We start from the raw sequence: 14,633 nt of genomic DNA, 5'->3' as shown, positions 1-14,633 counted from the left end.
TCATGATCCACTGCTCGGATTGGGTCCTTGAAGCAGCAGCGGAGTTGTGACACGTGGAACACATCGTGAACCTGAGAAAGGTTTGACGGAAGCTCCAACTGGTATGCCACTTTCCACGCCTTTCGAGAATAGTGAAAGGACCAATATAGCGAGGAGCTAGCTTGCCCTTGATCCCGAAGCGGTGTGCACCCTTCATTGGTGTGACTCGAAGGTAAGCCTTTTCGCCAGGTTGATAGACCATGTCTTTATGATGACGGTCATAATTACTCTTTTGACGTGACTGAGCAGTCTTGAGATTCTCGCGAATGACGCAGACTTGTTCTTCGGCGTGTTGGATAATATCCGGACCGAAGAGTGGACGTTCCCCAGTTTCTGACCAGTTCAGAGGTGTTCGGCACTTTTGTCCATATAACACTTCGAATGGGGCCATCTTCAGACTAGCTTGATAGCTATTGTTTTAGGAGAACTCAGCGTATGGGAGAGAGTCCTCCCATTTCTTGCCAAAGGAAATGACACAAGATCGAAGCATGTCTTCGAGAACTTGATTGACACGTTCAACTTGTCCCTGCGACCGAGGGTGAAAAGCAGTACTGAAACACAGATGAGTTCCCATAGCTTCTTGGAAACTTGCCCAGAATCTTGAAGTGAATAAGCTGCCACGGTTTGAGCTGATTACCAGCGGAATACCGTGAAGCGAAACAATTCTGGACATATAGAGAGTTGCCAGCTGACTAGCAGTGATCGTTTCTTTGACGGCCAGGAAGTGTGCAACATTAGAAAGCCGGTCAATGACGACAAGAATGGCATCGTTACCTTTCTGCGATTTGGGAAATCCAGTGACGAAGTCCATTTCAACATGGTCCCGTTTCCATTCAGGAATAGAGATAGGTTGCAGAGTTCCAGCAGGCCTTTGATGTTCTTCTTTGATACGACGGCAAACGTCACATTCAGCAACATAACGAGCAATGTCTTGCTTCATATTAGACCACCAGAATCTCTGACGAATGTCTTGGTACATCTTGGTACTACCGGGATGAATAGACAACAGAGTGTCATGAGCTTCTTCCATAACCTCCTTAGTCATATCCAGGTTTTTCTCCTTACACGACACCACTAGGCGGCCTTTCAAGTACAAAGTGCCATCATCAGTAACAGTGAAGAATGAGGGCTTTCCTTCTGCGAGGTAGCGCTTAATCTTCTCAACTTGAGAGTCATAATTCTGCAGTTCCTTGATGATATCCACGAGATCTGGTTTAGCAACCAGGGTATTGAGAGAACCCTGGGAAACAACATGGAGGTTCACTTTGCGGTACCCTGGAGGAGGGGGAGCGAGTGCACCTGGAGGAACAATATGGAGGTTCAGCTTTCTGAATTCTTCAACAAGCGAAGGCTGAACTTTTCGAACCTCGAGGTGATTGCAATATGACTTGCGGCTCAAAGCATCAACCATTACATTAGCCTTGCCTGGTGTATAAGAAATGCCCATGTCAAAGTCTGCTACGATCTCCATCCATCTCTGCTGACGAAGGTTCAACTCTGGCTGAGTAAATAGATACTTCAGACTTTGATGGTCGGTCAAGATCTCGCAACGATTGCCGAGGAGGTAATGTCGCCACTGTTTCAGTGCATGAATGACAGCAGCAAGCTCGAGGTCATGAACTGGATAGTTCTCTTCGTGTGGGCGCAACTGACGAGAGGCATAAGCAATCACTCTGCACTCTTGCATTAGGACACAGCCTAATCCTTGTCGTGAAGCGTCGCAATAAATGACAAAATCCTTCTTAGTATCGGGAGGAGCAAGCACTGGGGCAGAAGTCAGCTTGTCCTTGAGTGTCTGGAAACTTTCCTGACATTTTTTTGTCCATTCGAACTTGACGCCTTTGTGAAGCAGACCAGTCAGGGGCTTGGCTATCTTGGAGAAGTTCTCGACAAATCGACGGCAATAGCTGGCGAGTCCGAGAAAAGTTCTGACTTGTTTGACATTCTTCGGAGGAGTCCAATCGAGAATAGCCTGAACTCGCTCTGGGTTGACGGCAATACCATCCTTGGAGATGACATGCCCAAGGTAGGTCACTTCGGGTAGCCAGAATTCACACTTGGAATACTTAGCATATAGTTGATGTTCTCGAAGCTTTTCCAAAACAAGTCGAAGATGTTCAGCATGTTCTTCTTTGTTCTTGTAATATACAAGGATATCATCCACATAAACCACGACGAACTTGTCGAGGTATTCCATGAATATATAGTTCATCAGACGAGAGAATGTCGCTGGAGCATTTGTCAAACCAAAGGACATGACGGTGTACTCGTATGAACCATAGCGAGTAACGAAAGCGGTCTTGGGAATATCCTCTTCACGAACCCGAATCTGGTGGTAACCCAACCTCAAATCAAGTTTTGAGAATACTGAGGAACCAGCAAGCTGATCATACAAATCATTGATTCTGGGAAGCGGATACTTGTTCTGAATTGTTGCCTGGTTGATAGGACGGTAATCTTGGACCAAACGATTAGTTCCATCCTTCTTCTTGACAAAGAGAGAAGGTTCTTCCCAAGCAGAGGAACTTGGACGGATAAAACCCTGACGAAGTGAAGTGTCAATTTCCTCCTTGAGCTCAAGGAGTTCATGCGGCGGCATCTTGTAGGGTCGCTTGGCAATAGGAGTTGTGCCCGGTTTCAAGTCTATGACGAATTCAACAGCTCTAGTGGGGGGTATTCCTGGAAGTTCTTTTGGAAAGACATCTTCAAATTCACGAACGACTGGAATGTTCTCTATTCCCTCAAGAGGTGAAGCATTCAATGCATTCAAAACATATATCTGATTCTCGGCATCCTGGATCATCTGAGTTGAGTAGTTGATCAACTGACCAGAAGGGTGAGTGAGCTGGACTGTCTTGGCGGCACAATCGATCTTAGCATTATGGGCTGTCAACCAGTCCATACCAAGAATGATGTCTATGTTGGAAGGTCCGAGTACAATGAGAGAAGCCGGAAAAAGTAAGCCTCCAATCTCGATTTGGTTGCGAGGGCTTATCATTGTGGTTTGCCACTTGGATCCCGGAGATTGAACTGCTAGAGGAGTGGGCAAATTTTCCATATCTAACCCATGCAACTTAGCAAATTGTTGGGACACAAAAGCATGTGATGCTCCTGAATCAAAGAGAACAGAAGCTGGCACTGAATTAACGCGAAGCGTAGCCATCACAATTTTTGGGGACTCACGAGCTTCTTCAATCTTGACATGGGTGACTCGACCACCACTCATTGCAGGAGGTCTGGCACTACAACTTCTGTTAGGATGATTTCGACGGCCCTTCCTACGGCCAAAAGGAGGACGTGAAGCATTTCCCAGCTGACCCTGGCAACAGTTGGGAGTAAGCTGCCCTGGCTGTCCACACCTGTGGCATAAGCCATCATTATGGGGAGGAGCTACAGCATTGGATTGTCCACCCTGAGTCGTTAGCAGTCTCGGCGGCGGAGGCAGACGAGGTGCAACATAAGACGGCCTTGGTGTTGGAGCAGGTCGGTGATGGACATTATGTGGGATCCAGACTCGACGTTTCTGAGCAGGCTGAGTCGAGGATGGGCCAACATCTCAAGTACGCTTGAGTGACTCCTGGTACTCAGTCAAACCAGTTTCGGTTCGGAATGATTGGCTGACAAGCGTCGCAAGGTCCGCGCAATCATGAGCAACAAGTGCGAGCTTTATATCGGGACGCAGACCTTCACGGAATTTCTCCTGCTTGCGAGCGTCAGTGCAGATGTCATCCGCAACATAGCGAGATAATTCAAGGAATTTCCTCTGATACTCATCCACTGTCATTGTGTCCTGTGAGAGTTTGCGAAACTCCTTCTTCTTCTGGTCCATCAGACCTTGCGGAATGTGTCGTGCACGGAAGGCTAACTAAAATTCCTGCCAAGTGGTTACAGTCTCTGCAGGCAGCATACCCCTGTGGCTTTCCCACCATTGAGCAGCTGGACCCTTCAAGTGAAATGTCGCAAAGGTGACATAACTGGCAGGGGCAACATTAGCTGACTCCATCTCAGACATGATGTCACGAAGCCAATCATTAGCATCCATAGGATTGGTGGAGTTGCGGAAAATGGACGGATTGAGGCGCACAAATTCTGGCAGTGTTATTGGGGCAGGCTGTTGATGAGCATTCTGGTTTGGAAACTGAGCGATTACTCCAGTCATAAACTGACGATTCAGCTCAAACTGCTGCATCATTGCGGCAATATAGGGTGGAGGTGGAGGATCGTCAGCCATCCTGCTAAGAACATCAGGGAGCAGTTTTAACAAGAGATTGGAGCAGGTGTATGGAGTCAATCATGATGTAACTCGAACAATGAGCAAAGGTGCAGTATGTACAAAGCAGTAGTCATTAAAGACATACATATACATATATAGAGCCATTTACACGTTGTTAGTATGAGTTCGGACAAGAGAATCATCCTAGACATACTAGGCGGCACGCTGGCACGCGATGGAAGGATACAACAACGAGACATAGCAAAGGCTACATCCACGTCGGAGAAAACCACTAGAGCGAGGAATCTGCAGGGGACGACGCAGGGTGCCCTCGATAAAAGGATCCTGCGGCCCGTGAACAATGTGAAGCAGATCCCGGCTCCCAATTCAAGAAAGGCATAATACAAATCTCTGGATGGATGTGATCACGAGAACCTAGAATAGAGTTAGCAAAATCATTTAACCCGAATAGAAGAGAGATCAGAGTCCCAGAGTAAAGACGAGGAATAAAAGATCCTAATACCACACAATTGGCAACGTGGGCCCGTAAGCCACACAACCATGTTAGTAAAACAGTTTTTCGAAGACTAGACTCAACTTCGGCCAAGGAGTTGGAAAGGGGGATCCTACAGGCAGTCGGCTCTGATACCAACTTGTGACGCCCCCGATTCGACCGTACACTAATCATACACGCAAATGTGTACGATCAAGATCAGGGACTCACGGGAAGATATCACAACACAACTCTAGACACAAATCAAAATAATACAAGCTCGATATTACAAGGCAGGGGCCTCGAGGGCTCGAATACAAGCTCGATACACAAGAGTCAGCGGAAGCAACAATATCTGAGTACAGACATAAGTTAGACAAGGATGCCTTAAGAAGGCTAGCACAAAAGCAACACGATCGAAGAGGCAAGGCCTCCTGCCTGGGACCTCCTAACTACTCCGGGTCTTCGTTGGCCTCCATGTAGTAGTATCCGTCGGCGGTGGCATCTGGCTCCAGGGATCCACCATCTGGTTGCAACAACCAGAAAGAAGAAAGAAGGGGAAAAGGGGAAGCAAAGCAACCGTGAGTACTCATCCAAAGTACTCGCAAGCATCAGATCTAAACTAAATATGCATTGGTATCAAATGAAAGGGCTGTATCTGTGGACTGAACTGCAGAATGCCAGAATAGGGGGGAGGGCCTAGCCTATCGAAGACTAGCATCTTCAAGCAGCTTTAAGCATCTTGCAACATATATAAGAGTAAAGAATAGCAGTTTATAATCAAGCAAGTTGTAGCAATAATGCCCAGAGATCCTTCCTCGACTCCCTGCGAGAAAGCAATCTCGGAGCCACATATCTTAAGTATCCATTTCTAGTTGTATTAGATCAAGATATAAGTCTGAACGTCCATTACCGTGGACACGGTATTCGAATATGTATCTTCCCTGCAGGGGTGCACCACGTTTTCCAACACGCTCGATCACTCTGGCCGGACATACCTTTCTGGGGTCAATGCCCGGCCTCGGAAGATCAACACGTCGCAGCCCTACCTAGGCTCAGCAGAGAGGTCCCCGCCGGTCTACATCCTAAGCACTCCGGGGTCTGGGCCCATCGCCCGTTGCACTCCGGATCGTTGCGCGCAGGGCAGATCCAGGCTGCCCAGATGGCGCCGGCTAGCCGTGCCGCAATGCTGAACTGGACGTCTGACAAAGCTTCGGCTGATACTGCGACGTCGAGGCCCATAACTATTCTCGCGTGGTGGTTAGTGCGTAAAGGCCAAAGGCCAACTCAGAACAAATACCCAAACCATAGTGTACTATTAGCTTGCGGAGACGAGCAAAGACTCACGATAATGTGACCTCGTCCCCCCGTCTCGAGGAAATACGGCAAGGGCAAGCCCAGCCCACTCGAGGGTTGCCTGACTTCCCGGCCGTACCTCGTAACCATCTTGCGGGTGCTCTCCGGGCCCGCCCGACTTTCCCAAAGGTCTCAAGTAATGTCAAGGTATCCTTGTGTCCAAACATCAAGAGGAAAACCCAAGGAATCACCCTCGGAGGATTCCACTCAATGTAATCATCAAGGTGAACGTAAGAGGGACCACCCTCAAGGTTCACACTTGAGGTGTTGAACGACAGAGCCGTATCGGGAATGGTGAAAGAGGAAATCACCCTCGATGACCACGACCGAATAGCTACACTACAGAATTATCATCAGGAGTGCGTTATAAGGGATCACCCTCGGCACTCGATAGTAGCTCTGCAGAGTCGAGCAACTAAAGGGGCGTGATATGATGTGAGGTGTCAGGCTCTGGTCGTCGATCACGTTGATCGAGTCGTCGATGATGAAGCAGGGGCAACAAGGACAAGGTGGGGGGTCACTGATGGATCACTATCCAACCTATACTAAGCAGTTTAGGATAAGCAAGTAGGTAACAATAAGCGGGTTACAAAAGCAGGCTATGCATCAGAATAGGAGCAATCAAATACAGTAGCAAAATCTAATGCAAGCATGAGAGAATGGAACAGGCGATATTGGGATGATCAAACGGGGGGCTTGCCTGGTTGCTCAGACAAGAAGAAGGGGTCGTCGTCGACGTAGTCGATCACAGCGGCATCAGCGGCATTCTCGGGGTCTACCGGAGAGAAGAGGGGGAAGAAACAGTAAATACAGGCATTCAGTTGCAGCACTAAGCATGACATGACGATACACGGTGTTAGGCGTGTTCTAACGCGGCGTTACACGATACCGGCGAAGGGGGAGAACATCCGGGAATGTTTCCCCGAAGTTTGGCATTTTCGGACAGACGAACCGGAGGGGGAAAGTTGCATGTTCGCTATGATAGGGGCATGCGACAGACGAACGGACCACGGATTCGGATTCGTCTCGTCGTTCTGAGCAACTTTCATGTAGAAAACTTTTTAATCCGAGTTACGGATTATTTTATATTATTTTTCAAAGTTTTAAACATTTTCTGAAATTATTATTAATTCAAAATTGGAATTATGACGTCAGCCTGACGTCATCATGATGTCAGCAGTCAACAGAGCGTTGACTGGTCAAACTGACGTGTGGGTCCCGCTGTCATAGACATAGTTTAATTAACAGATATTACTTAACTAAACCAGTTAATTAGGTAAATTAAATAGAAGTAATTAAGTTAAGTTATTAATTAAACTAATTAATTAATTATTATTATTATTAATGTTATATTTTTTAAACGTTTTTATTAACAGGGCCGTGGGCCCCTAATGTCAGTGGCCCAGGGGGCCTTAGCGGGGCGGGCGAAATGGGTGCGGGCGTGGGCGCCCGTGTGCGCCCGAGGCCACCAGGGGGCGTCGGCCACTACGGCTGGCCGGAGTAGGGCGGCGCGGTGAGTGCCGCAGAGGCACGGACGAGCGGTGTGCGAGCCGCAGCAGCGCTAGGCGGCAGCGGGCGGAGCGTGCGCGGGACGACCACGGGTGCGGGGAAGGGCGCCTAGCGCGCGCCGCGGGCACGACAGTGCGACGTTGAGCGCGAGCGCGCGAGGAAGAAGGCGCGGGGTGACCACGGCGAGCAGCCGGGACCGCGGGGCGTGCACGGCGGTGACAAGGGTAAGGGAGAGACAAGGGGGTTTTCACCCCCGTTGTAGATGAATAGGGGGCCGGCGAGGCTTGACGGAGCCGGCGAGGGAGAGATGAGGAGGCGAGGCGACGGCGAGCGGCGATGGGTGGCGACGTCGGCCTCGGGGCGCCGCGGGTGTCGGGGGCGAGGAGGGGAGGCGACGGTGACGAGGCCTGGGGCGCAGCGTCCGGGGCGTCGCAGCGAGGGAGGGCTTCGGGGAGGATGGGTGAGGCGACGACGGCGAGGCGGCGCCGAGGACGGGCGCCGGCGTCGAGGAGCAGGGCGGCGCGGTCGCCGGGGTTGCCGCCCCTCGATCTGGATCAGGACCGCGGGGGGGGGGGGGGGGGGGGGGGGGGCAGAGAAGCGAGGGAAACGTGGCGGAGTGGGGGCGCGTGGGGAGGGAGTGGGGGAACAGGGCGACCGGGTTAGGGTTAGCGAGGGAGTGGGGGTTAGGTAGGCGCGGCTGGGCCTGCCTGGGGGCTACCTGGGCCGAGGCCCAGTGAGGGGCGGGGCCTCTCCCCTTCTCTCTTTTTTTGTGTGTGTCTTACCTTTTCTTTTATTTACTTTTGCCTTTTCTTTTTATTTATTTTAAATTTGAATTTGGAACGGACTTTGAATGAACGCGAGCTTAACAACAGTAAAAATCAATGACATGGCACCATTAGCATGATTGTTGTTGCATAATTATTCGGGCGTTACATCTCCTCCATGGTCTGGTTGGCTTGAGCTTCGAAAAACTCAACCAGGTCCAGGGCCTTCCCACTCAGGCCCAAGAGCCTTTTGTCCAAAGTACCAAACAAAACGAGCCACGGGGCAGACAAAGAAGACGTGGTACCAATCTCCAAAGCACCACAAAGAGGACATAATCCATCGCCACCAGACGCGTCCGCTTGATCACCTCCGTCTCTGACGGGAGGTGACCCCACATAAGCTGTCACACAAATATCTTCATCTTCAGAGGACAAGGCGTTTTCCACATAGGTGTGGTCCACATGAGCGCCGACCTTCGGTGAGTGCATGATATGTGGAGCCAACAGAAAAGAACCCCAAATGGGTCAAGTGCCAAGACATGGCATCCGAATAATTCGGGCGCAATGTCGGAACGGCCGCCCGATGGCTGGCCTAGGCAACAGTTTCCTCGGGCCCAAATGTATGACGGAATGAGATATTCCAGCCTCCATTGTGGGCGGCTGAGGAAACCAACAACAAGGGGTCCGCGCAGATAGCAAATAAGTCCGGGAAGTCAACGCATAGCGTAGATCCACTCACGTGTCAAGCCTGAAGAGCATCTCACCTCTATTGCCTGTGAAGACAGAGAGCCCTAGACGAATCTCATTCTTGATCGACTGAATCGACTACCAGAACTAAGATTCCTCCCTACAAACACACACAAGAAGAAGGTAACCTTGCAAATACTTTGCTTTAATAAGATGCAGCCACAGGCCGCCATCCTCTTCGAGGATCCGCCAAACCCATCTCAATGTAAGGGTCACATTAATGCGACCCTTCACAAGAATACCTTTTTTTAGTCTAGCCACAACGCAAGAATCTACTATATCAAAATAGTTAGCCCTCACCATTAAAAATTCTCTAGCTTCTCCTTAGCTACATCACCCAAATTTCTTCTCCTTAGCTACATCACCCAAATTATTTTAGTCGTTGGATATTCTAGATTAGTCTACGACAGTCATCGGATCTACACTTGGGAGAAGCTGCACTAGGCTCATGCACGCATTCATGCAATGCCTCTGGTAACTGACGTCTAAACATGCATGCGTCACCATTTATGACGTCGTTTATTTGCTTTGTGGTTCTCAACGTATTGTAAACTCCACCAGTCAAGCAATGAACTAATTGTTTTGCCGCTGCTGGTGGTGACCGCAGCTAGGTAGGTATCCCTCCGTAAACTAATATAAGAGCGTTTAGATCTCTACTTTAGTGATCTAAACACTCTTATATTAGTTTACAGAGGGAGTAGCTCTTTTGATAATTTGCTTTTCATTTTCAGTATTACTTTCCTCTTTATCTATGAATTGGATTGTTGATCTCCCTTGAAGTTGATTTTTTACTATAGCTTCCACAATCTCAAGTCTTAACCCGTCAAGGTGCTAAAGTAAGTTCCCCCTTATCTATCAAACATGTTATAGAATCTCCATCTTGCCCATATATCTTGCATGCCATATTTATTGATGATTAAATTATTTTCCCATGTTTACAAAATAATCTGACACAATCATTGGATCCAAAACCTTACTGTTTTCCTTATGTATCAAGCATTTGATGCTTTAAGTTACACGAAAAAACTATTAGTACCATCAGACCTATTTGCCCATTGAATTATTATCATGCATACGCCAACAGTTATAATTTGCATTTTAATTCTTCCTTTCTCATACCAGTATAACACAAGAAATCATGTAGCAACGTTGCGGGGTATCTACTAGTACCTAAAGTCTTAGACCCCCAAGTCCTTGGGCAACCAAATATCAGCCCACCAACTCATATATATTTTTAAGTGGGATGGGCTTGATGTTGCGCACTGATGCTCGTACCGACCGACCTGACTAACATATTTGTGTTTTGTGTGACACCACAATCACCATCACCAACTCACATATATAATAGCATAGCTAGTTACATACGACGAGACCTTTACAAAGTTTGAGCTATGTTGTAATTTTATCTCAACCAATCAAACGAAGCAACCATGCGGGAAATCTACATATGTATTTTTTTTTGAGAAACGCCGGAGACGAAGATGACAGACAGCACATATGTATTTTTTTTGTAGGATTATCTACATCTGTATTTCACGTGCCAGTAACCGAAAAGCGGAACTGCTTATGCGTGGCGCTAAGTTTTCAAAGTTCCATCATACCGAAAAGCGGTGCGGATGGATGGGCGAGGTGCTGACGTGCGAGCTCACCAAGGACCCCGGGCTCTTGGGCGTCAGAGTTAGTTCCTGGAAGCACATCCCGCCGTCGCCGTCCTGGTTCTGGTCCCGCTCGCTCTCGTTCTCCTCCAGCGACCGCCTCATCGTCTCCGGCGTGAAGAAGTAGGTGACGACGAGCCCGAGCAGGCTGATGGCTCCAAGAATGATGAGCGCGTACATCATGCCGATGCCGGGCTCGTACCCGGCCTGCACATCTCCCCTGTCCCGCGACTGCGACGCCCAAAGGAACCCCACCGAGCCAACGAGCGCGCCGACCTTCCCGGCGGCGGCGGATATCCCGTGGCACGTGGACCGGAACCGCGCCGGGAAGAGCTCGGCCGGCAGGATGAAGGTGGTGGTGTTGGGCCCGAGGTTGGCGGAGAAGAAGGTGAGCGCGTAGAGCACGATGTACCAGGCGTTCTTGGCGTTGCCGCGCCAGTAGTGGTCGTACGGGCCCGCGAGCGCGAAGAGGAACGCGGCCATGAGGAAGAAGCCGGCCATCTGCAGGCGGCGCCGGCCGGTGCGGTCGATGAGCAGGACGGCGGCGAAGTATCCCGGGATGGTGGAGGCGACTGCGATGATGGCCTGGAACCTGGCGACGTTGTACGCCTCCTGGAACACGTTCTGGTGGCTCGCCGGCGGGAACCACGGCCGGTAGATCTGGGACTGGAACAGGGTGCTGCTGTAGTAGGGGATGTCGAGCAGGAACCACGTCGCCGCGCACCCGAAGAGGTTCCGGCCGTGCTCCCGTAGGAACCCGCGGGAGAAGAGGCCGTACTGAGCGGCCGGCGCGTACCCGAACGGCGCCGGGGTGCGGGGCATGGCCGCCGCGTCCTCCCCCTCGTACATCGCGTTCAGGTCGAGGTCGGTGAGGACGCAGCCCATGTCGCTGGTCGCCTTGAGCACGTCGCGCTGTACCAGCGCCGTAAACCTGCACCACCAGCACCCATCAGATAGAGTACTTGTTCAGTTAATTACTGAACTTTAGTTGGTTACTACTTTAACTTTCTTTTTTGACACTACAATAGTACTTTACTACTTTAGCTTTAGTTGGTTATCCTGATCGAGCTGGTTTGTTAACTGCAAAGAGAAAACTAAAGTGAGCCAGATTCAGTGCCATGCCACTTGAATTTGATATGCCGGCCTGACGTGTGGTGTGACGAAGCCAATCCTATGCAAACTGTTTAAGTATGCTTATGCAACTTGTTCAAGTATGCTTAAACTTGACAGCCAGATGCACGACTAGTTCTAGAAGCTAGTGCAAGGTCAAACTGAGCTAGGCAACTTGACGATAAGATATAATACCAAAACTAGGCAAGTATAACCAGCAACCTTATGATGGTGACCAGAGCCTGACAGTACACTTAAACTTTGGCTCAGAGAAAATAATTAGGCAAACTGCGCCCAGGTTCGCCTACGGGGAACAGACTGAATTCCTTCGTTGGTCAGCAGGAAGCTGCTGCTTCTTCGGATCTCAAGTATCCCGCGGTATATTCTTCTCCGCGCCATTTGTTTGAGATACCAGTCAGTGTACACATCGATCATCGCAGTTTAGTTTAGTCTACCAATCAATGCGACGACTTGCTGAAATGTTTAGTGCAAGGTGTGCCACTCGCGCTCGTGTGTCTTATGATTGTACTCGAATATAACCCAGGATGCCAACTCAAAAAATATTGTATAATCCCAGGATTAACAATCATGGCAGCAACAGCTGGTATTATTAACTTACCATGGAGCCGTTCAAATGTACTTCATTCACAGCTTAGAAACAGACACACAGTACGAGAAAATCACCTGCGAATTAACTGACTGTGCAATGGAACTAAATGTTGAAAACTTCCTAAACGCAGCCTAGAACTCTTGAACTGTCCATTTTTTACCCCTTTCAGATGTATCAGCTTAAATCCGGGATTTCATGTGAGGTGGGCAGTGGTTATCACAGTCAATATTTTGATCAAAGTTACTCCCAAACGTGAGACTACGGTTTGACTTGTATGAAAATTAGAGCAATCTCTAAGGTGCCTAGAGGGAGAAATTTTTACTGTGTACTGACAATGTGCTGAAACATACGTATGTACTACTCCCTTCGTAAACTAATATAAGAATATTTATAAAACACTAAAGTACTGATCTAAACGCTCTTATATTAATTTACAAGGAAGTACATGATGACACCATGTATGAATGTCACTCGTACAGAGTACTAGTACTACGTTAGGGAAATACTCCCTCCGTTCCTAAATATAAGTCTTTGTAGACATTTTAAATGGAATATAATATACGGATGCATGTAGACATATTTTAGTGTGTAGATTCACTCATTTTGCTCCGTATGTAGTCACCTGTTGAAATCTCTAGAAAGACTTATACTTGGGAACGGAGGGAGTACAACGTACGTGGTCCAAGAGACACGTAGTGCACCAGTTGGGAGTTAGGACAACCGACGTACCTGGCTGTTTCTGGCATGGCCATCCTCCAGTAGAAGGTGAGCCCGGCAGGGACGGCGCCGGCCATGAGTATGACGCGCCAGGCGAGGTCGGCGGCCTCCGGAGTGTCGAGCGGGTCCGGGTGGCCCGCGAACCGGTCGAACGCGGCGGCGACGACCATGGTGACGCCGGAGCTGGCCAGTATCCCAAACCCTTGCATGGAGAACACGGCGGCGATGAACGCTCCCCGCGTGCGCTTGTTGGCGAACTCCGACATGATGGTCGCGGACAGCGGGTAGTCTCCCCCGACGCCCACCCCGAGGATGAAGCGGAAGAAGCAGAGGCTGGAGAGCACGCAGCGGCGCGTGCGGCAGATGGAGAAGCCGCTCCCGACGGAGCTGCACACCAGCAGCAGAAGGCACGGGCCGTAGACGCGCCGGCGCCCGACGCGGTCGCCGAGCGCGCCGAAGAGGAGGTTCCCGACCACCGCGCCCAGCAGGGCGACGCCGACCGTGGCCGAGACGACGGCGGGCGGCGTCACGCCCGGCCTCCCGTCGCCGGCGGGCGAAGGGTAGTACACGCGCCCGATGATCTTCATGACGGGCACGATGCAGAAGAGGTCGTAGGAGTCGGTGAAGAGGCCCATGCCGGCGATGATGATGGCCTTGAAGTGGTAGTACTGCGTGCGGGCGTGGTCCAGCGCCGTGAGCACGCGTATCGGCGCCATTCCGAGACCGCCGCCGCGGCAGCGACCGATCGGCCGAGCGAGAGCCCGCGGGGAAAAGATTGGAACCTGCGGTCGGGTTTGATTAGGGAGGGCACTGATCTGACTGCAGCTTAGATTTTGCTTTGTTTTATCAGGCGCGAGGTAGATGGTGGCCGTACCGGTGATGGCTACGTGCTGGAGTAAAGAAACGGCCGTGCGCGTTGACATGGGCGAGTATGTGCCGGGTGGAACTGAGATGCGGAGGAAGATGCCACTGCCTCGCTATGTAAGGGCGTGTTTGATTGCATGTGTGAAGCCCAATCAGGCCCGCGCGGAAAGCGAATGGGCTGTTTGGTTGTCTGATTTTACTATTGGACCTGTATAGCACAAAACTTGTATAGCACGAAACTTAAAGCACCTCCGGACTGCCTCGCTGTGCTTATCTTCTCCTACATCAAGTAACCTTCCCTCTAATTCTGTTCTTCCTTGCCCCTTCCGATCTACACAACGGTGCTTCGATTCGAGGTAAGCTCCACACGAAAAAGATGCACCTCGATGCTACGGTTCCATTCAGGCGATCGGTTCGTAGTTTCGTCGGCTGTAAGTTCTTAATTTCGTCTTCCCGTTTGAAGCTGTTCTTGACGAATTTTGTTAGATTCGTCGCGCACGATCGATCGTTTGAGTTTTCCTTTGACCAGTAGCCTAATCTCGCAGTTCCTCACAAC

At 50.1% G+C, this 14,633-nt stretch overlaps 1 protein-coding gene across 2 annotated transcripts; it reads right to left on the bottom strand.

Moving 5' to 3' along the window:
- Window positions 1–8,440: 8,440 nt before the first annotated feature.
- On the bottom strand, window positions 8,441–14,186 carry LOC109739042 (probable inorganic phosphate transporter 1-10). Of its 2 annotated transcripts, XM_073505885.1 has the most exons (3): window positions 13,226–14,186; window positions 10,723–11,707; window positions 8,441–8,848 (listed from the first exon to the last, which is right to left on the bottom strand). In XM_073505885.1, the coding sequence occupies exons 1-3, from the start codon at window positions 14,134–14,136 to the stop codon at window positions 8,540–8,542; spliced, it is 2,205 nt and encodes a 734-aa protein (XP_073361986.1). In that variant the 5' UTR covers window positions 14,137–14,186; the 3' UTR covers window positions 8,441–8,539. The 2 variants fall into 2 exon arrangements, with proteins under 2 accessions (XP_073361986.1, XP_020153712.2); XM_020298123.4 differs by lacking the exon at window positions 8,441–8,848 and having other exon boundaries at window positions 10,618–11,707; window positions 13,226–14,178.
- Between the last annotated feature and the right edge of the window lie 447 nt (window positions 14,187–14,633).

This window comes from Aegilops tauschii, chromosome 7 (genome assembly GCF_002575655.3).
Source record: "Aegilops tauschii subsp. strangulata cultivar AL8/78 chromosome 7, Aet v6.0, whole genome shotgun sequence".
NCBI lineage: Eukaryota > Viridiplantae > Streptophyta > Magnoliopsida > Poales > Poaceae > Aegilops > Aegilops tauschii.
This window is presented reverse-complemented; position numbering and strand designations above follow the sequence as displayed.